The 21258-nt window shown below is 38.7% G+C and overlaps 1 protein-coding gene across 6 annotated transcripts in view; it reads left to right on the forward strand.

The window, feature by feature from the left end:
* The first annotated feature begins 4419 nt into the window (after positions 1-4419).
* prdm6 (PR domain containing 6) overlaps positions 4420-21258 on the forward strand; it is a 126252-nt gene continuing 109413 nt past the window's right edge. For 2 of the 6 annotated variants that reach the window (XM_085426358.1, XM_085426353.1), the window contains exons 1-4: positions 4420-4840; positions 6369-7108; positions 18938-19086; positions 19853-20011. In XM_085426358.1, the coding sequence (XP_085282484.1) occupies positions 6382-7108; positions 18938-19086; positions 19853-20011 (1035 nt within the window). In that variant the 5' untranslated portion in view covers positions 4420-4840; positions 6369-6381. Of the gene's footprint in view, positions 4964-6365; positions 7109-18937; positions 19087-19852; positions 20012-21258 lie in introns of all 6 variants that reach the window. The other 4 variants (XM_085426354.1, XM_085426356.1, XM_085426355.1 and 1 more) reach the window with 4 other exon arrangements.

Consider the following 21258-nt stretch of genomic DNA (forward strand, 5'->3'; position numbering starts at 1 on the left):
TTAAGAAATAAAAATGATACACTGCTTTTATGAGGTTATAGCTGAATAAATGCAGAAAATGGGCCATTTTAGCTCATTGCTAGGTGGTTGCTAGGTAACAAGATGATGTCAGAACTTCTGATATAGATAAGAACCCTCAGGGGCCTAAGATGTACCCGTGTGCCAAGGAGAAAACAACAACTCAATAAATAAATACATGAATAAATAAAATACATCAACAATCAAAAGTACAGCATGAGAATCAAAGGAGGTAACTGCAGTGGACAGTTTTCATTTTTTCCATGGATGGCTACATTCATAGGATGATTCTCGTCCGAGGTCTGCTGCCACTCATTTGTATCGGTTCTATTTACACTTATCTTTTATCCTTTAATATACATTACTGCGCAGTTATTGTACGGCCATATCTGAGTTTGCATGTTTTTTAAATAATTGTAATCTAAAGTTAAACTGCGTCCATGTCGCTGTTGAAAATGAAACTCCTCTTGCATTCCTGCAATGTTCTCACATGCAGGAATACACAGCTTTGCTAAATGAACTCTTGTTTATATTGTGTTTTTTCCTTTCCTGCAGCCGTCTAAATAATTAGCTTTTGTTGTAGAAAATGATGAATTTGGGCAGTTAATTTATTGATCGTCCGGCTCCTTTCGATGTGCTTTGCTTTAGAAAGTCATTAATCAATGGATGAAAACACCTAATTCTACTCCTGCTCTGTTTTCCCCCCTTTTCTTTTCTTTCTTTATGCATTCTGTCTGGAATGGAAAATCCCCCGCGGCATTATGGAGACGAATCAAAACTATGAACTAAAAATGATGGTGATGGAGAAGAAATATAAGAAATGTACATTTAGAATAAAAAGTACCATGAATTCATCATTTATATCTGCTGGTTAGGGAACATTTGCTTCAATGTTACATTTGTAATGATAAAAACAAACACCACAGCTTCAGTTTAGCTTAAAGTGGGAGTCATGCTGATGTTAAAAAAGACCTTTATATAAAATATTATGAATTTGTTCCAGTGAATGGTGTTACAATATCATAACTGGATGAAAATAAATGCTAAAAATTCATTTTCAAAGATGAAATTAAACAGTTGACAATGACAATAACAAGTGTATAGGAATAATATTCACATTTACCATTACTTTGTGTGGGTTTTTTTAAACGTTTTTCTCATTTAACACCACAAACGACCTCAGTATAACAACCAAAACATGACAGAAGCGGTGTGTTATTTATGTGCAATCTTCTGATCTCACATTGAAATACCTCCACTATCTTATCATTGGTAATGTTTATGAACAAGTTAAAACAATATATTGTCAGTCAACAGTCTGTACACACAAGAGGGCAAAAAACTATGATGAACAAATGCACAAAGTGTAGCTTTTTGACTATTGTACACAGCGAGCACAGTGAAGAGGAAGCCAGCATTTAAATGTAAAATGTTATGATAAATTATAAATTCTTACAATAATTCATAACAGAACATAAGAAACATGAGAAAAAAATAGTAAAGTGAACTTTCAGATCATCTCTGGCGTCTTTAAAGGTGCATTTGGGGCTTAGTTTTCCTCACACTGGGCTCTTTTTGTCCCAGACAATTATTTAGTGGTGAAGTAAGCTAGGACCAAAATAAACATATTTGGTAGAGGGCGCAATTTCCTGCTCAGTGTAGCAAAGGAAGTTTAGCTCATAGACTGAAGAACTCAGCTGATGTTGTTTTGTGGCTGCAGTTATTTACTTTTATATAGATAAGAATGAAAACTGAATGAAAAGAATTTCTCGTCTATGCAACTATGAGGTGTTGTAATTCTCCAATAGGAATTTGGAGTTTTAATTTTATATATTTGTGCATTGTTATTGTTGTATAAAATAAAAACAAATCTGAGACAAGTGCTAGCATTGTAAAATGTAGTTTATTAACATTAAACAAATTAATCTGTAAGTGTAAAACTAATATTAACTATTATAATCATGACATTTTTGGCCAGCAGTTAAACTCAAAATGTAAAATGCACCAAATATTTTTTGTTCACTAGTATAGTTGTATAGTTTTTGCCAGGAGCAGGAAGTCTAAAAAGTCACTGAAATGTAAACAATAAATCTCAGGTTGTTTTTTCCCAGCTTTATGGATTTCTTCGTTTTATTAAAACTCAGCACTAAAAATTCATCGGTATTGTTCATTTGGATGCAAAAAAAAGAAAAGCCTTAGATCTAAAAGGAAGTGTCATGCCAGCGATTTGACTCTTCAGCAGTGACTAACAGCTAATTCCTTAGAACAAGACACACAAATCACTGAAAAAGGAAGTAAAGAAGTTGGATTGGGCTGCAGTGCTGCTGGCTTCCTTCACTGTTAAAACAATATTCCTTTTTCATCAAATTGAACAACCAACCATACAAGGACATTTTGACTGATGTTGTGATTAAAATTGCCTTTTTGAGTCCACGTAAAAAAAAACCCAATCTCCTAACAATAAGGACCTACCTCCTTGGAGGTGAAAAATTACATGTAAGAAGACCCTAGATTTGAACTACCAACCCTGCGCTTTTCTGCGGGCTACTGTCGACCCTGAACTTGTGCTTCAGCCAATCAGACGGGCTGTTGCTGCTCCACATTCCTCCATGCTGAAAAAGTCGCTTTAAGCCGACAAGAGTTCATTTTCAGACGCTTATGTTTGTGTTTTTGTTCGTTATCAATCCACCAGAGGTCTCGAGGATGACAAATGGGTCCTGTCAGGGCGACGCCAGTCATAACAACACACACTCATACTGACACACACACACACACATTTACATTTTCAGGCATTTAGCTGATTCTTAGCTGTTCTTATCCACAGCAGCTTACAATGACTGATTTACACACACATACTGTATGCTTTACGTGTGTAGGTGTAGGTGTGTGTGTGTGTGTGCGTGCATGTGCGTGTGCGTGTTTGTGAAGCAGACGGGTGGGAAAGCTTGGGGTCATGGATAACAAGTCAGACCCAAAACACAATGAGCTCGGCTGTAATCTGTCTTATCTTCACTGGTACACACGTGCGCACACACACGCACATACATACACATACACACATACATACATTACACAGACACACAGTGGATGAAAGCTGAGCGATTTGAACTGGCAGAATGACCACCTATAAGATCAGAAATAAAAATAAATATCAGAAAAACAAGATTTTAGATTGTTGAAAGTTCTTCGGTGGATGAATGAGGAGAATGAAAAATAACTGACAAGAAGCTCAAAAACTATACAAATTTTTAAAAAAAAATCTTTCCTGAGAAGAGACCTCTTGTGGTTATGGATGTGATTGCTTGTCTACATAGAGAATCCAGGTTGTAGACATAGCCTCCATTGCTGCAGTGAAACCTCATTAGTAGCAGATTTGTTAAAAGCATAAGTCTGCTGATGTCTACATACACAAAAAATCAGAAATTCGCTTTCACTACTGATGTTCATAATCTAGCTAGAACCCCATAGAGTTGAAACAGAAAGTCTGAACTTCTTCCACAAAGAGTGATGTAGTTGCTGTAGAATGGCAGTTTGCCTCCCACCAAGTGACCTGTGTAATCATGTTGCGGTCCCCCAGAGGCTGAGCATGCAACACCTTTCACCTCTGGGGTACTAGTTGGTCGCCGACACTACTTGCAAAAAAAGAATAAATCCAGTCACCAGAAAGTTATTTTTTCCTATTTGCAAAGATGTTGCTCAAAGATGTTTACTTTAGCATGACTTAGTCATTATCTGTACTGTTTTTGGAAAAAACTATAAATCTTTTGTGATTCTGTACATCAAGAACAATCTGCTGGGCAATGAGTAGGAAGTGGAATGATTCTGCTCTGTCAGCTTTGAGTGACATTAGTGAACAAACAGCATTTCTTTATTAGGGTTACGGGGTGTTATGACCTCCAGGGGTAACAAAGTATATGTACTGAACTGATATTTGAAAAACTTTCAGTTACCTTTGGTTGATGAACCAAACTGCACTGATTTAAAGAAAAACTGCTTAGTTGTACAAACTCAAATCTTTAGCACACAAAGGTGTGCTCAACTGATTTACTACAAATCACCAGCAACCTTTGATAGACACATGAGAGAGGTTTGCATGTAGCCAGTGCTGCTTTCACCATATTGGCATTTGTTCATAGTGTCAATAAAGATCATTTGAATGAAGTAAAAAGAGTCCAGTCTGAAGCAAAGCACTGTAAAGAAGACATGAAAGAAATAAAAGGGGGGGAAAGGAGGGAGATAGTAAAAACTGAGTGTTTGGAGAAAAAGGAGGATGGAGAAAAGAGAAGTGAGAGAGAAAGGATACGTGTGAATTTGAGGGAGAAAGAGAGAGAGAGACTATGGAGAAAAGCGGAGAGAGAGGAGGAGAGAGGATAAGTGAATGGAAGTGGAGAGAGAGGGGGTGGGAGAGAGAGACTCGTGTAGAACACTCTCCGGTAGTTCTGGCTCCGGAGACGCGCTGGACGCAGCGGACTGTCCCGGCTCCTCTCGATGGTTCACCGCAGCCCGGAGGAGGGACAAACCTTCCACCGCTGCCCGGAAATCGGCGCCCAGGAGCCGCACACACTCTGATAACTGTAAGGCTTTGCTGCTTTGCCAACTTTCACGTTATAAAAAGAAAGGGAAAACATCAAAGGGAACTCCAAGCAAAACCTATCGGAGCCTCTCCGCGTCTCTGCCCGCCGAGCGCTGCCTCTGCTTGGACTTGATCAGCACGCGAGATCGCCGAGCTTCCAGGGACTTATCCGGATCATCTGCTCACTTATTCAGATGAAACTATTCATCACGAACTGGTTTACACTGTAAACTACTCGGAAGTGTGAACGTGAGTGCGTTAACGGCTTTTGTTGGCTTTTCTAACGCGTTTTTTTGCGCTCGGTGTGCGTAAAATCCGCGCTAAAACAAACCATCCGAGACAGAGACAGCGGAGCAGAGGAAGGAGGCAGAAGTCAGTTTATATTTGGTGTTTTATTGGTGTTCGAAGTTTATTTTCCAAACTGAATGCTTTTATTTGGTTGGTGAGACTTAATTCGTCACGAGTTTTAAAAAGAACGTAGAAGAAAAAAAAACTGCAAATAGAGGCAAACAATTCAGTTATAAGATCATTTTATTTTAAGTCATACAGAAGATTCTTTTATTTGTACATCGTTTACGTCTGCTTATTTCAGTGGATGTAATTGTTTCCTCTTTTTAATATTCGCCAATATTCACCACTATAAAAACTCTTTCTACTTTCTAATAATGTCTTCTTAAGATGTGTAGAATCGTACCTAATTCTTATCATTGGAATTTAGATCTGCAGATTTTCTTTTCTTTTTTTTTTAAACAAAAAACACACCAGTGTGGACATCCACCTTTGAAATTCCTCTGTGAAAGAATTCAGGTTGAACCAGTGGAGTATTTAAGACTGAACAAACTCAGCATGATCACCAAAAACATCTGAAGCATGACCCTCTCACTCTTTTTTAATTATAAACACGGATATAAATTTAAATTTGGAATTTTGTATCGGATTTTATCCTTTTTAGCTTGTTTGAAGCCTAAAAACACATTAGGGTGACTGAAAGGAGAGCAGAAGCCAGACTGTGAAACATATTTATTTGAGATTTGGTTTGCAATCAAAGTTGTAGAAAAGTGAAACACCTGCTTTGTAAATTTATAGATAAAAAAAACTCAGACTACATGTAATGTTGATAAATTGTCATTTTAAACTTTATACCTAAAACATTTCAATGCAATTTGCACCATTTTACATTTACAATTTTTACAAAACGCAAGAAAAAGGAAAAAAAGTAAAGAAAAAAAAAACATTATCGATCAGCAGGCTGATGTTCAATGTGCTCACAAATTTAACACAAATGTAATTTTGGATGAATCCTCAGAAAATAAATTGTTTGAAACAAAACGCTTTCTGGTAAAAAAAAAAAAAAAAAAAAAGTGTGAATCAGATGTGATCTGTTGTAGATTTTGAAATGAGCAATGAGACTGAATTCTGCAGAAAAAAAATCAAGCAAACACATCGGTCATCAGTTGAGTTCTGGAGTGGAGCTCTCTCTTAAGTCCCTGAAAACTGATTTATGTAAAAACGCAGTAACTTAAAGCACTGATTTTATCTTTTAAAAAGTCATAAATGTCTCACTAAAGTTGTCAAATATGTTTAAAAATTAATTAAACACACAATTAAAAAAATTTGTCTGTAGTGAATCTGACACTTGTTGTATTTCTCGTGTTTGAAGTGAACAAACTGGAACCCCTGCATGTTCAGCGCTTCATGTTTTGACCTCTTGAATGTTTCTATATGTTTTTTGATCCTGATGATTGATGCCGCTCTCTCTGATGTTTCCTCCCAGCAGTCAGTGGACAGCCATGCTGAAGCCGGGCGACCCGAGCGGTTCGGCCTTCCTTAAGGTGGACCCGTCCTACCTGCAGCACTGGCAGCAGCTGTTCCCTCAGGCTCAGCTAAAAGCTCCTCTGGCTCCTCCGCCACCCCCACCTGACCGTCTCTCCATCCCTATTGACACCATGCGCCCGTCCCGCCTGCATAGCCACCTCCTAGCTTCCACGCACTGCACTTCTTCCTCTTCTTCTTCCTCCTCCTCTTCAGCAGCTTCTTCTTCAGCAGCAGCAGCAGCCGCAGCAGCAGCCGCAGCGGCAGCCCTCACTCCGTCCACCTCCATCTCCATTTCCACCAACGCAGGGCTCTCCCAGCTGCCTGTGCCCCAGCAGATCGCACTTTTTGGGCAGGCATTGGCCCCAGTGTGCGCTGGACTTGGAGGTCCTGGAGGAGGAGGAGGAGGACCAGGAGGAGGCGGAGGAGGAGATCTAGTGGTGGTGGTCCCTCCAGAGAACCCGCAGGGGCTCAACCCAGCAGCTGGGCTCCTCCATCAGGCCAAAGAGCAGAGCTGCGGAGGGGTGGGGGTTGGAGTGGTGTCGTCCAGCGTGAAGAGCAGCAGCAGCGGAGGCAGCGAGGAGGGCGGCAAAGGGACCGTGACGAGGTTCAAGCTGACGGCAGAGGAGCTGGACTACTATCTGTACGGACAGCAGAGGATGGAGATCATCCCGCTGAGCAACCACACGGGAGAGCTCAACAACCGTACGTACACACACACTGACACACACGCTTTATTTAGAGAAGCAGTCCTGTAATCTTCAGTTCTAACAATCCTTCTATGGCGCTCGACCATGACCTTTGACCTTTTGGTGTACTCAGTGTTTAACTATCAAGTACTTATAATCACACTGTAGTGTTTCTGTCGGGCTTAAAATCATCTGCTCAGCGTTTCAGGTGTTTTTTAATCCTATTATTACAACTAAAATAACAAATTTTTAATAAAATGTTTAACCACTGAGTGTTGCTAATTATAATTTTTTATTTTAAAAAATTGCTTATTTCTATAATTTCCCATGAATATTTATGTATTATTACTGCAAAAAAAAAATTTATTCGTTTTTGAAAAGTTATAACTAATCTTTTAAAATATATATTTTATAATTTTAAAGATAAATTAACACATAACGTCTGCTCTTTTGGACCACAATAATTTTCTCTTTTGTTTTGCGGCATTTCTTTCAAAATACACACATATGTGGCATGCTGCCAGCATCGGTTTCCACCTAAACAACCTCTTAAAATTACAATAATTTATACAGACAATTCCCAATAAAAGGATGTATTTAAATCTCCTCCATCACTCGACATGTGATTCACTCCTTAAACTGCACATAATTTCAGATTTATTTGGTCATTAAAGTGCAGTAAACTTGTAACTTAAGTTTACGAGCAAATCTAACATGATTTAACTAATGTAAGACTTAATTTCATTCACTGCAGTTTTAAAGCGTGTCATGCAGCACTTGTGTGAGACGTTACAGTTGGTTTGACAGCTGCGGTGCTGGACAGTAGGAGCTGGAAGGAGAGGATAGTGGTTGGCTTGGAGGGTCAGAGGTCAAAGGTCAGCAGCCTGGCCTGGGATCACGCTCTCAGACAGCAGCAGTCCTGCAGCTCACAGTTAATATTAACCAGAGTCCATTTGGATCTTATGTTAAAAAACAAACGCCTCTTTTCTCTGCACCTGTCGGCCTTCACGCACCATTTAAGGGTGTTTATTAGAGTGCGCTGTCATTTCACTCCGGTCAAAGCTGCGGATTATTTCCCGAAAAGTAATAAAATTTTATATTAAAAAATAGAAACATTTAGAGATTTTTTTTCTTAGTTTTATTTAGTTTGAATGTTTTTTCACTTTTACTTTTTTTGTGTTCTTCGAAAAAAGACAATCTTCATCTTAAAAACGGATATTTTTCACTCTAAAGCCGACTAAACTCCAGCTTCGATATCGGCTGTGAATCCTCGCACACGTTTACACAGATATCGACGAGGCGCTGTCATGCGTAAAAGACGCACGAACACGCCGGTTAAAATCTCGCCAGTCTGGCCTAGAGGTGCGTTTCTTCAGTGCTGTCGGGACGTCCCGTTAAAAGAAACACACACACACACACACACACACACACACACGCATACTTCACGGTGGAGGCTCAGCGCTGAAAACAGCCGCTGTGCACGTGGAGATTGATTTAAAGTTTCGGAAAGTTTGACATCTACCCCAGGAAATCACTTAAATACCCAGAAAAATGCTTCTAATTTCATATATATCAGTGATTCAGTTTTCTGTTGTGATGTGCATTACCCTCTGAATATAATCAAACTTTCACCGAGTGAGTTAAATCCTGAACTGAACAGATTTGTTCAAGCGTAATTTAAGTTTTTGAAATCGCATTGTTTGCCATTAGTTTAACATTACAGTCAGAATTTATTTATTATTGTAATTTAATCATTTATTAGCCCGATTCTTATTATTTTGCTGTCGCGCAGTTTTATTTTAATGTCCTCACAACATTTCTAACATTATGGAGGAATTTTTCGCTCACTGCTTTAAAAAAGGTCCGTTTTTGATTACTCTAATCTCCGACTTCCAGAACATTCCCACACAAAAAAAGGTGATTGTAAAGTGGCTGCACCGTGATCCATCTTAATTTCAGTCGGATCTCATTGGGGTTTTTTTTTAAGTGTTCAGAATTTGCAGGAGAATAACGAGGACTTCATTTTATTTCTTTTGCTTTAAACGTTAAACTTCGTGCTCTCTGCTGCTGCAGCGTCACCGCTCTGTCTCGTTCTGCTGTAATAATCCTGTAATCTGGCGCTTTGGCGTCTGTGCCGTAACCTCGGGATTCATCTCCGCCGCTTCTGCTTTCAGGCGTTATGGCAGCGATCCTAAACAGCACGCAGATTGTGTGTGTGTGTGAGCGCGTATATTCCGCGGTGATAAAACGGACCATCAGCAGTAATCTGAGTCGATACGCGCCGGCAGGGCCGATGAGGGATGGAGGGACAAGCAGGAATTAATTGCCGTATATAGTTTTGTGTTTGTGGAGGGGAGAGAGAGGGAGAGAGTGAGAGAGGAGGAGGGGGGATCGATCCACCGACCTACCGGCCCGCTATTTATCATCCCAACACGGTCGTATTGAGGTCTCCTGGGTGTGTGCGCGCGCGCGTGTGTGCTTGAGTGGGTGGAGTGGGGGTGTAGATAAAGCAGTCACATACGCACTCCTTCATGTGTCACTGTCACAGCTCGATTATTAATCACAGTAATAATAATAATAATAATGATGATGATAATGATGATGATGGTTAATTATTATCCATTTACGTTTTTACTTATTTAATGTGGGTGGGGCGGGGGGGGGTATTTTTTTTATTATTTTTATTTTTATTTAAGTTCAATAACTGCAAGTCGTTTATCCTTCTTTGCTATGCTAACAGGTTCTATCTGAATATTTATGGCACTGATTTTCACGCTTGGTTTTTTAGGGCTCTTACGTCTTTAGATAAATATTTTCAAAAACGTAGAATGTTTTTTTCTCTCTCGCACTAATAGAAGAATAAATGTAGAAAGCATCCACCAACAGAATGCGGGTCTGACTGAAGGTCTAGCTCGCCATATGTTGATACAGTTTAAAATAAATGAAGTTATTATTAAAATGATTGACTGCAATGATTTGTTGAGTGACATAAATTATTATGTCACTATTTTGTTTTTTGAGAGAGGAAAACTGCAAATGTTTACCTCTTACATGTAAGAAGAGAGGGTCACTTGTTTTTTTTTTTGTTGTTTTTTCACTATTTTCTAATTGATTGATCAGTTAAAAGATGTTTTTTTCTCCAAACATTGAATGATTATTAAATTAAATAATTATTAAAACAGTTTAAAGCTTTCACAGATCAATCTTTGGTGTACCTCAAAGTCCAGCAACATTGGATCCCACATTTGCCATTATGCCATGGAATAACCTCTCATTAGCCCATCACAGTCTGCTTTTGTTACATGAGCTTTCTGTTAGAAGCTTCTAACCCAGGATAAACATGAGGATGCCTTTGTGACATCATTCGAGGTAGTTTTTAAGACTTTATAAAAATATTTTCCAAAGAGATTTTTTTTTGTTTTTTTTTCAACAGACTGAGTAAAACTACTGGTGGTGAGAAAACCGAGTTCTTTAAATGCTCCAAAATTTGTGAGTTTGTTACATGAGTCAAAATGTTCTCAAACATTTGGATTGTGACTCATTTGTATTTAAAAATCATAATGTTTGTATTCACAGATTCTTGGCTACTTCTAGATTAAAAAATGATCAATAAATGACAAATTCTTCCATTAGTTGCTGCTATTACAAGCAAAAAATACAGATAAATCAAGCAGACTTACCTAACATGCTGGCGGATTAGCATACAATTAGTTCCTTTGGTTTATTGCCTAAATATATACATTTTTAGTTATTAATTTAATAAAATATTAATAATTTTTAATAAATTAAATTCCAGCCATATTTCCCCCAGTCCTTTAGATGTTTAAGTCATCTGTGTTCACATCAGTTTGATGTGACTGAGCAGAAGTGGAAAAACAAACTGAAAGAAAACATAAAGAGGCTGGAATTTTATGTTCAATAAATACATACATAAATTTTAAAGCTTTATGTCGATTTCCCAACAGCAAAAATGGCTGGAAGTTATCAGCCAGCTGGGATGCATTCTGCTTTGATAGGAAACACAGATCAGTTCTTCCGAGTTACATCTGGAGTTAATACCAGCTGACAGTTTTACAGTAATTTAATAACGGCTGAACACACACACAGACCTCTGACTGCTTGTATGTTGATTTTCAGCCTCTGTCACTTTGTGTGGAGTCACTCAAAACAACTTTAGCACACACATTATACTGTGTGACAGATATTAAATGCAAATCACACTTTAACCTCTCTCTAACCGACAAGCTTGCAGGTTAAGTTGTTGTTTACTGTCTTTAAGTGCTAATGAGAGGCTTGAAATGAAATCCAAACCTTCTGTAAAGACGAGGAGCAAGCAGTACGTCACGTATGCTCTGTGCAAATCCAATTCTTGAAAAATCACATGCATAGAGTTCTGACTGATGCTGCGATCGCATTTTAAAGGCAGCATGCTGTGACTGCTGCCTGGATTATGTCTCATCTGGTTACATTGATGCAGGGAGAAGGATTCAGAATCATGCATGTTAGTAAAAGATTGTGGTTTTCATTAAATATTTAAAATCTAAACCTGTCATGGTTTGTTGACATGTTTAATATTAAACCATGACAGTATTTCCTGTGTTTGATATGTGTTTCTCCTACAAAAAACAAAAAGCCATCATATTACAGAGCTCCAGATACAATTATTCTCTGTGTAAGAGCTGATGTTGACCTCACAACAGACCTCACAGAGCTGATTTTCCTGATTATGATCAATCGTGGAAATAACCAGACCTGTCTTAGAAAATCATTTAAAGACCTTGATATTCTGCCATCGATGTAATTCAAGTGAAGAAAAATAAATAATTGCATTTATGAAATTCATAGTTACAGTACAGCAGTCAAGCCTGTTATGTTTAACATGTATATACATAAAGTGTAGACCTCCCAGACTGGACACAGGACGACACCTCTGTCTTTCAAATGGGTTTGAGAAAAGAAAAAGAAAAGAATCACAGAATGTTAATAGTTTTTATGTATATATTTTATGATTGTACAAGCATTTTTATTTTTATTTTAAAAGGAGAACCAAAAACAGGAGAAGGGTTTTCTACCTAAATGTGTTTTTAAGATGTCCACAAGGATTTCTGACCACTACGAGGTGGAAGAACAAACTCAAGAATACTGAATATGTTACAGAAATATATATTTATTCACTTATAAACCTCACTCTTTGGGCAAATGCTGACTTTGGAGTCTGAATTTGTCCCTAATACAACAACAACTCTTAGTTTTTAAGTGGACTCTGCCTCTACAGCCACTTTGTGTGAACAACTAAGATGTGTTGCTTATGAAATCCATGAAGTGCTACAGAGAAAATTACATTTTATTTATGTAATTAACACATTTGAACTCTTAAAGAAATATAACAAAAGGAAAGACACCCAGCTGAACTAAAATGATCCATGTAGCAAACAAAAACTGTTGTGCTGCCACCCTCATATCGCCTTTGGGCTTTTGGAGCCTTGACCTGACTTTTAAAAAATAGTTGAAAAAAAAAAAAGCACTATGCTGCTAAAAGATAAAAAATAGATATTTGCAAAATTCTGCCTAAATATGTATTTTACCTGGTTAATGTGTGTGGCGGGGCGTGGTCTGCAGCGCCGCTGCAGGGGAGGCGGACGCACCTGAGCGGCACCCGCAATCACGCCTCGCCGCCTTAACGTCTGTGCCATCTATGCTGTTGTGTTGGTGTGTGTCGGGCTGTGAGCTGCAAAGCTACAGCCGGCTGTATGCGTACAGCAACCGTGTGTGAAAAGTGGTCAATAAAGAGATGCTGAAAAGCGTGTTCATGCAAACATCGTCGGGTCTGCCGTGATATGTTTACAATGGGACTTCTGCTCCTGAACCTCTGCGCACAGCGTCTGCAAATCGGGGCTGTACGAAGTCACTTTCATCTTCACGCAGGACTGTAAGCTGTCATCTGTGAGGCGTGAGCGGTGTTTGTTTTTAACATAGTTCACGGTGGAGAACAGCTGCTGATATAATGTGGATCTGAAGGTCCATAATTGGCCTACCTGGGGTTGAAAGTCTTGATAAATGCACGGCGTTTCGGTGGGTACACTGGCTTCCGCGAGTGTGACGCTTATTTTGAGCGATGAAAAAATAAAAGAATATAATAGTATTTTTATATTTCAATATCACAATAATCTTCCAATTTAGAACTACAAGTTAAAAAAGAACTAACATAAATAAAATACACTTCAGCTAAATACTTCTAATTTATTTTCCCAAACCACACGGAGCCGCACTATAAGGACTAAAGAGCCGCAGGTTGCCGACCCCTGATCTAGAAAATTAAGACAAACTATTAGACACTCAATGCAATATATGCCTTTGTTTTAAGAAGGTATTTCTGGCTTTATATTAAAGATGCTGCAGGATATATGTGTGTAGTTCACTTTGATGTAATAGATTAAAGCTGTACCATCTAATTTATGACCACTAGGAGGCAGAAGACTCACCACAAACTCCACATGACAGTTGATATAGCTAACAAAAAAGCAGAATGTCTTTTTGTGTCCACTTAATATCTATAGTCTCAAAGCAAAATCCTGAGAGAAATATCTGCTTCTATAACCACTTCCTTCTAACCTAAAGAGGATAACTGAGAGCTAAAAAGTGTAGCAGTATAGTTCTGGTCGTAGAAGCAGTAAGTATAAGCCTCACTGTGTGGTCCCATCTCCTCTGGACTCACAGCTGTGCTATTAACATCCACAGCTGTTATCAAATGTGATGATTTTGCCAAAGAGAAGTCACCGAAACTCAAATTTCTTGCTCTTTGATGCTTGTAATGGCAGAAAGTCAGGAAATAACACAAAATGTATATTACTCTTACAGTTATTGCTGAAGATCAGAGTGACATAAGAAAAACTGTGGAGACTGAAAGAGGCACCTTAAAGTTTCAAAACATGAAAATGCTTGTTACTAAGACGTAAATGGAGCAGATTAATAACTCGGCGTGGAGTTTAAAGAGATAATAAAGAGATAAGAGATATCAAAGTCAAACACACTTATTAAAAAATCTTTTTTTATGAGAACAAAACACTTCATAAAGCAGCAGAATAAGAAGTGCCTGTAGCCATTTTCACTGGAAGGAGCTCGGGGATCAGAGGCAGAGCGGAGCTGTCTAAACACTGGCGATGGATGCAACAGAATACTGAGGTTGAATGATGGGTAGCAAGGAGAGCATGCCATAACAAGTTCACAGCCAGTTCATCAGTCTGGAAGAGAGGAAGAGAGGAGTGAAGGATAGAGAAGAAACAGAAGATATGTTCACCAATGACACTTTTACAGATTTAAGTCTGCTCCTGTATGCGGTGAATTAGCAGCAGTATCAGACGTAGTCTCAGTAGTGATAACAACAGAGTCAAATTAAAGGGGGACCTGTGTTCTTGGACTCTATTTAAAATAAACAATCTTTATCTCATTCTGGACCTTGGCGCATCTGGTGATATTATCACCAATCATCTGTCAAGACAAACAATTTTAGCTCCTCCCCATTTCAGCTAACTTTCTTCTGATTGGGTCACGTTCATAAAAACAAGGTCTTACGGTCAAGGAGCTTTAGTGTCTCAGATGACATATTGGGGATATCTTCATGTCATCATACAGAATTGAGCCTTTAGAGCAGTCTGAAGTCTGAGCTTTTGGCTTACAAGGATATTCACACATATTCTGACCGTATTATATCTTTGTCACATTTAATATGAGCATGCATCTTTGTGTGTGTTGCATACAGTCATGTGAAAAAGACATGCAATCGTGAAAACAAACATACATAGCTTGTAGAACCACATTTACTGGCAATAACTTGTAGTGCTATTTTCCCATGTGACTTTATCCGTATTCACATCATTGTGGAGCAATGGCCCAACTTTTTACAGTGTTGCTTTCATTCATTGTGGGCATTTGTTTATGACAGTCCCTTCACATCCTTTCATTCAGCCAGTCTGCTGTAGACTTGCTGCTGTGCTTAGGATGAAGCACAGCAATCCTAATTTCCTACTTTCTTTAGCTTTCAGACAGATGGCCTCATATTTGACTTTGGAGTACTTTATTACTCAATGACTGCAGCATCAAACGATCCAAAATCCTCACCCCTCCATCATCTTGCTTGACAGTCTGTATTCAGTGTTAGCGCTGTTATGCTTTCTTTAATTTTCTTTAAGTGTGGAACTGTGCATCTCCACAATGGTCTTGGCTGTCCAAAAAGGATTGGTTCTAGTGTATTGACGCACAGCATATCCTGTAATATTTAGCATGAATTAATTTAAATCTTAGTTTTATTACTTTTTATGTATAATTAGATTTGACTAGTATACATTACAACAGGATTGGGATTTTTTTGTGTGTTTATGAATCGATTATAAAGTTACTTACATGTAAAAGTATGTGTTAATGATAAGTAATAGGAAAAAAGTATACATAAGCCACAATTATATTCCCTGCTATCTTGTTGTATTGTTTCTGTAAAGAAGGTTTGTAGTTCATAGATTCATAAACCACAGTCTCTTCTCTCTCAGCGTGTGTGCACACATGTCAGGAGTCCATCAGCTCCTCTGAGGGGTTAACTGATAACCTGGCTCATAGTTTGTTTGATCTCTGTTTGATGGAGATGTTTGGGATTGTATGTTTTAGTTAACATGTAAATATGCTTTACATTTGTTATTTCAGTGTCGAAGCAGAAGGTCCAGTGATTTGATGTGTTTTGATAGACTCGTTGGTAAAATGTGGTTCATTCGTGTGCTTCAGATAGAAACATCCAATGTAGCGTAAGCATATTAATTTCTTGGCATTATAGTAGTTTTATTATATGTATTAGTTTTTTTTTGAAATTCTTAAAGATATCGACAGCCGTGCAGGACTGACAGCTTGCAAAGATGACATAAAGGCCTATTCAGCCAAAGCATTGTTGTTTATTGTTGTGGTTTCTCTTATGTTTTTATTCCAGAAACCACACACACACACACACACACACACACACACACACACACACACACACACACACACACACACACACGCACATATGAAATATAAACCTGGGTAACTTCAACTTAAATACAACAACCCTCTGAAGGATCCTCTCATGTGCTAAAACTGGAACACCACAAACTTGAGAACCAGTGATATTTATCATCAGATTTATAGGATCACAAGTTTGAATCAGGAGATTGCCTCAAACTCTTTGTGTTTCTAGCAGTCAGATGGATGTAGCACTGACAATGGTGGCCAGATGTGCAACTTACAGGCCTGGTTCGGTTTCAGCACCCAGGTTTGGGCCAGTGCACCCCAGTAGATTTATGTCTCCGGGACTTTTTGCGTGTTTAAAGTAAGGAACAAACTCTGGGTCTGAAAAATGAAGCCAGTGAGGAAGTGGCAGAAGCGGAAGTTCCTAGATTGGCCACTGGAGGCTCGCTCTAAAAGCCAGTTGATCTCCACAGACTCACATAATAAATCTTTTAAGTTTTACAGCAGAAATCAACATATTTACATCTGGGTGCAAAAATATTTTGGTCACTTGGACCGAAAAATAATATCTCTGCTTAGACTGTTGCCCTGTGGCTTGATAAGTAGTAGAAGATGAAATGGATGGATGGGTTTGTGTGTCTCCCATGCACTCTCAGGCAACAGCTTGCACAACTGTCAACTCAACTCTCCGTCCTCTCTTCTACTAACACTATGAAGGGAGCTGAAATTTAAAATAAATTAAACCTGAGAGTGACATCACAGCGGCTATGTCCAACTCTTATATATAGAATTTGACTCTCACTCTGTATGTATTTTCTATTCTCCTAAATTAAGTAACAGTGCTCACATTTGTGTTTCCTTTTGGTGCTTTTTTGTCTTTGGGTCTTCAAGATCATGTTTGTGTTTGTGGTTTTCTTCTTTTTGTTCCAGGTGAAGACCAGAGCCCTCCAATCCTGGGCCTCTGGGATCTCTTTGTACCCTAAAAAAATCAAGATGCTTTTCTTTTCTTCTGTTATTCCATATGTCTTCTTAGCGTTCAATATTTCTTTGGGTAAAAGTTTAAACATCCACATGCCCCCTGCCTCCTCACATGCTGATGAAGACATACTCTATGTCCAAACATTAGCTGCTGCACCTTATTAAAATCCTCTCATTTTTCCATGCGATCTAGATTTAATCTTTCTTCTCCCTGCTTCAGTTATTCTGTTTGTCAAGGCTCCGCTTTGAGCTTTTGTTGGCTCATGTGTCGGGACTCCTACACACACATATGTATTTACTTAGTTATTTCTTTTGTTTTCTTTGGTTTGTTTGTTTACCCACATGAATGAAGCAGTCATGAGAGGAAATATCTTAAGTGGCTGCTCTGTGGTGTTTTTCGTTGTCGCAGACTTTACTTTTACCCCTGAGCTGAAATAAAAGCGACATTTTTATTTTATCTCGGTTTAATAAGTCAAGGATCCTGGAGAATTTTTCCCATTTACTCGACCGTGACCCAGAGTTACATTTTTTGCTTTATAAATGACCATAATATGGTTTAATTAACTTCAATCCATCATGGTGTAAAAGCAGCCGTCAGTCGATCAAATGACGGATATTTAATTTTGGGAAAGACAGAAGAAAAACAACATTAACATCCTGTTCCTCTCAGCTGCTCTGTTCTGTGGGAGTTTTCTGCGCAGATAATAATCTCTCATTATGTTGCTACAGTCAATTAACATCCATTACTGTCAGACTGCATCTCTGAGTAAATGTTGACACTCGCTAACTCCCAGCAATACGCTCTTTGCCACATTTAACCTGGAAAAACACAGAGGAGAGGACTTTTTCCCCCTCATTTGGACTTCATCAGGGCTCCTGCTTTTTATTCCTCTTTTGCTTTTTCTTCAGTTTCAGTTTTTCATTCAGTCTGAAGGATTAACCACTGCTTAGAAAGATTTAATCATTCGTACTTCAATTTTGACTCTGAAACTGTTTATTTACTGTTACATAAAGATTCCAGATTAGATTTGCAATGACTGCTTTGTGGATTTTCTTCCAGTCGTGTAGTTACAAGTAAAAATACAAAAAGATATGTCAGTCTTTCATCCACTTACATCATAATGAACTGCAATTTGGAGGTTTGGGACTTAATGTGTGTGCTAAGGGGATTTTTTAAATAGCTGGTAATTAATAAAAAGTATATATCAGTACAAAATCTGTATAACTGTGCCAGCATTCAGTCACATTTCCAGTTAAAACTTTTCAATTGGTGTTTTCAAAATGGAATTTGCAGGTTTTTAATGGAATTCTGCATAAACAATCCAAACGGATAAAATGCATTCATACAGTTATTAAATCAGAAGGTTCACATAGAAATCGGATTTTGAAATTTTGTTATGCTATCAAAACAAAAACTTCAATAAATTTTGAAAGGAAATTCCAGGGAACTTCCTAGATTTTCAAAATAAATTATCTCTTTTCAACAATAAATAATAAACACTAGAAAACTGCAAAACATTAAAATATTAATTTAAAGGAGTGAGTGAGCACAAGTGAGTTTAACTTCAGTGAGAAATGATTTTGACATTTTGTGCCAAAAGCAACACATTTTTCATGCTCTTGTATTAATTAAAAGTCTGGGAACACAAGTTGTCATAAGGTTACAACGGTTCATAAGTGTGTTGATCTCCAAATGAAGACAGAGTACACATGTGTAAACACTTGAAAGCCTGCAGCCAGGACCCAAACAACACTTTTTGCCCTTTTAAAAATGAGTTTCATCATATTTAAAACAAATGTCTTCAGTTATGGTATGTTATGTTGTTTTGTTTTCAGTTTTCCATCTGCTGGTGTTAAAAAGTCTCTCTTTCCTTGCCAGGTTGTGACATGTGTGCAGACAACAGGAACGGTGAGTGTCCGATGCACGGCCCTCTTCACTCTCTGCGCCGGCTCGTCGGCACCAGCAGCACGGCAGCACCTGTCACCCTACCAGACATCCCTGATTGGCTGAGAGACCTGCCCAGAGAGGTGACCCCCACTTCCTATATGCAGCCTCTAACTAAAAACAGTTTGGTTCAGAGCAAGTAAAATCCCCCTTTCTTCTCTGATATTTGAGTGGTTCATTATTTATTGAAAAATACTTAAATTCAATGTAGTGCCTGCAAAATTATATTTAATAGTAATCATATAAATGTACCTCATTGTGCACCCACTTGGTAGCAACATTTAATATCTTTATCTACTAATTTGACACCACCAAAAAGCTTTAAAAGCTTAATAATCATAACATCTACATAGTACACCCATCAATCCCCTGCTGGTTATCTTTCCATTGCCATCTACCTTCATCATGACTACCTCTGCTTTGTATCTGGGTGAAGTCCGTTCATCTCTACTTCCAGGTATCCAACTGGTCCAAGCCCGAGGAATGCTTATTTTTTATTGGCCACACACAATGTCAATCACAGTAACTGGGCTCAAACAGGTGTGGGTCATTTTGGTTGATGAATTGAGGTGTCAGTGGTGGAAAGTATAGCTTAGTAAAAAAAACAACAACACACAGTCACTGCAAAAAAAACACACAATAGATAAATAAATAAAACTATACAAATACTGTGAAACTAGTACTTCCACTGGGTGATACATGTCTGATAAGTAGGCTGCTGTAAGACCATGATATAATAAATCACAGCTACAGTTTGTAAGTAAATTCTTCTACAGAACAAACTACACACGTCTCACCTTTAGCTGACTGCAGCTGCTGGTGTCACGTTGTTTTGACCTCTGTATGCAGGTGTGTCTGTGCACCAGCACAGTTCCTGGTCTGGGTTACGGAATCTGTGCAGCTCAGAGGATCCCTCAGGGAACCTGGATTGGCCCGTTTCAAGGAGTCCCCCTGATGCTGGAAAAACTGCAGTCTGGAGTGGTCAGGAACACCCGACACCTGTGGGAGGTAAGGAGGGGAGAGCTTTATATCTATGCGTGCACCCACGATTGCCTCATGGCTTTGTGCATTTGTGCAATAAGTGTCATTAAATCCTTCCAAAAAGATTCATGGCTGCTCCGATGCACAGGAATCAAAACCCATACGAGGAAGATTAATTATTTTTGGCTGGTAAACACACATTTTGAAATGTATCTTTGAATTGAGATCAATAACATTACTGGGGTTGCTTTTTGCTTATTTACCCAGGAATTAATGGTGCATTTTTACAGGTGGTTAGCTCATTAAATCGAGTTTTAGCGGTGCAGTGAGGAAATGGAAAACAACAAATAGCTAGCTAGATGCTGGAGGTACTCTTAGGTTATACTTGTATCCTGACATACATGTGAAAAAACCATGAAACCGTAGTCAAGCGCCTGTTATACGTTCTTCATGTGCACTTGGAGTCTGCTTGTATGATGTATGGGCAATTGGTGGAATAAAGCGTAGTCTCTTGCGGACATTTGGAGAGTACAGGGATGTCCTCATGGAGCCTCATGTTTATCTGTGACTATAACACTGGTTTTAGCATCACAACCACATTATCAACATTATCACATGATGGAAGTATATAGAAGGGGGTTATGTTATGTGCACATAGTTTGAAATGAGGGAATGAGGACCAGACTTCCTTTTGTTAAAATGTTAAATTAACTAACTTGAATTGTTAGACCGATTCATTTATGTTAGGCTTCCTATTCAAGTAATTGTATTATTTGCATCATTTGGAGTTCCTGTTGTATTCTGCAGGGGGGGGGAAACTGATACTAATTCAACAAATAATAGGTTTTTAAATTTCATCCTGTTCTCGCATTTTGCACTTAGTTGTGTGTCTGCCTGTTTGTGTGGATTTTTTTCTGTGCGTGTGTGCTTGTGGTCAGCGTCATGTCACCTCTCAGTCCATTGATCAGAGCAGATTGTATTTACATACAGTGGCAGGAGAAAGTCAATGTGGCAGTTATAAACAGCTGCATTAGCATTAGAGAGAGCGAGGGAGGGTGGACTGAGGCATGCAGGGAGACACAGAGATAGATGAGTCCCGTGTGGCTGAGCTGGTAAAGGTCAGTCAGACGTCGGTTGACCGGACATCAGTCTCTCTGCTGTTGGCTGCAGTGGGACAGGAGGTGGAGGAGGAGGACGTGGGAGTGGGCGTGGGTGGAGAGGGGCTTCTGGTTGTGGTGGTGGGAGGCTGTAGAGGATCACAGGTCAGAGGTTAG

This window comes from Rhamphochromis longiceps, linkage group LG12 (genome assembly GCF_057381845.1).
Source record: "Rhamphochromis longiceps isolate RC_006_pf linkage group LG12, R_longiceps_female_GT1.1, whole genome shotgun sequence".
NCBI lineage: Eukaryota > Metazoa > Chordata > Actinopteri > Cichliformes > Cichlidae > Rhamphochromis > Rhamphochromis longiceps.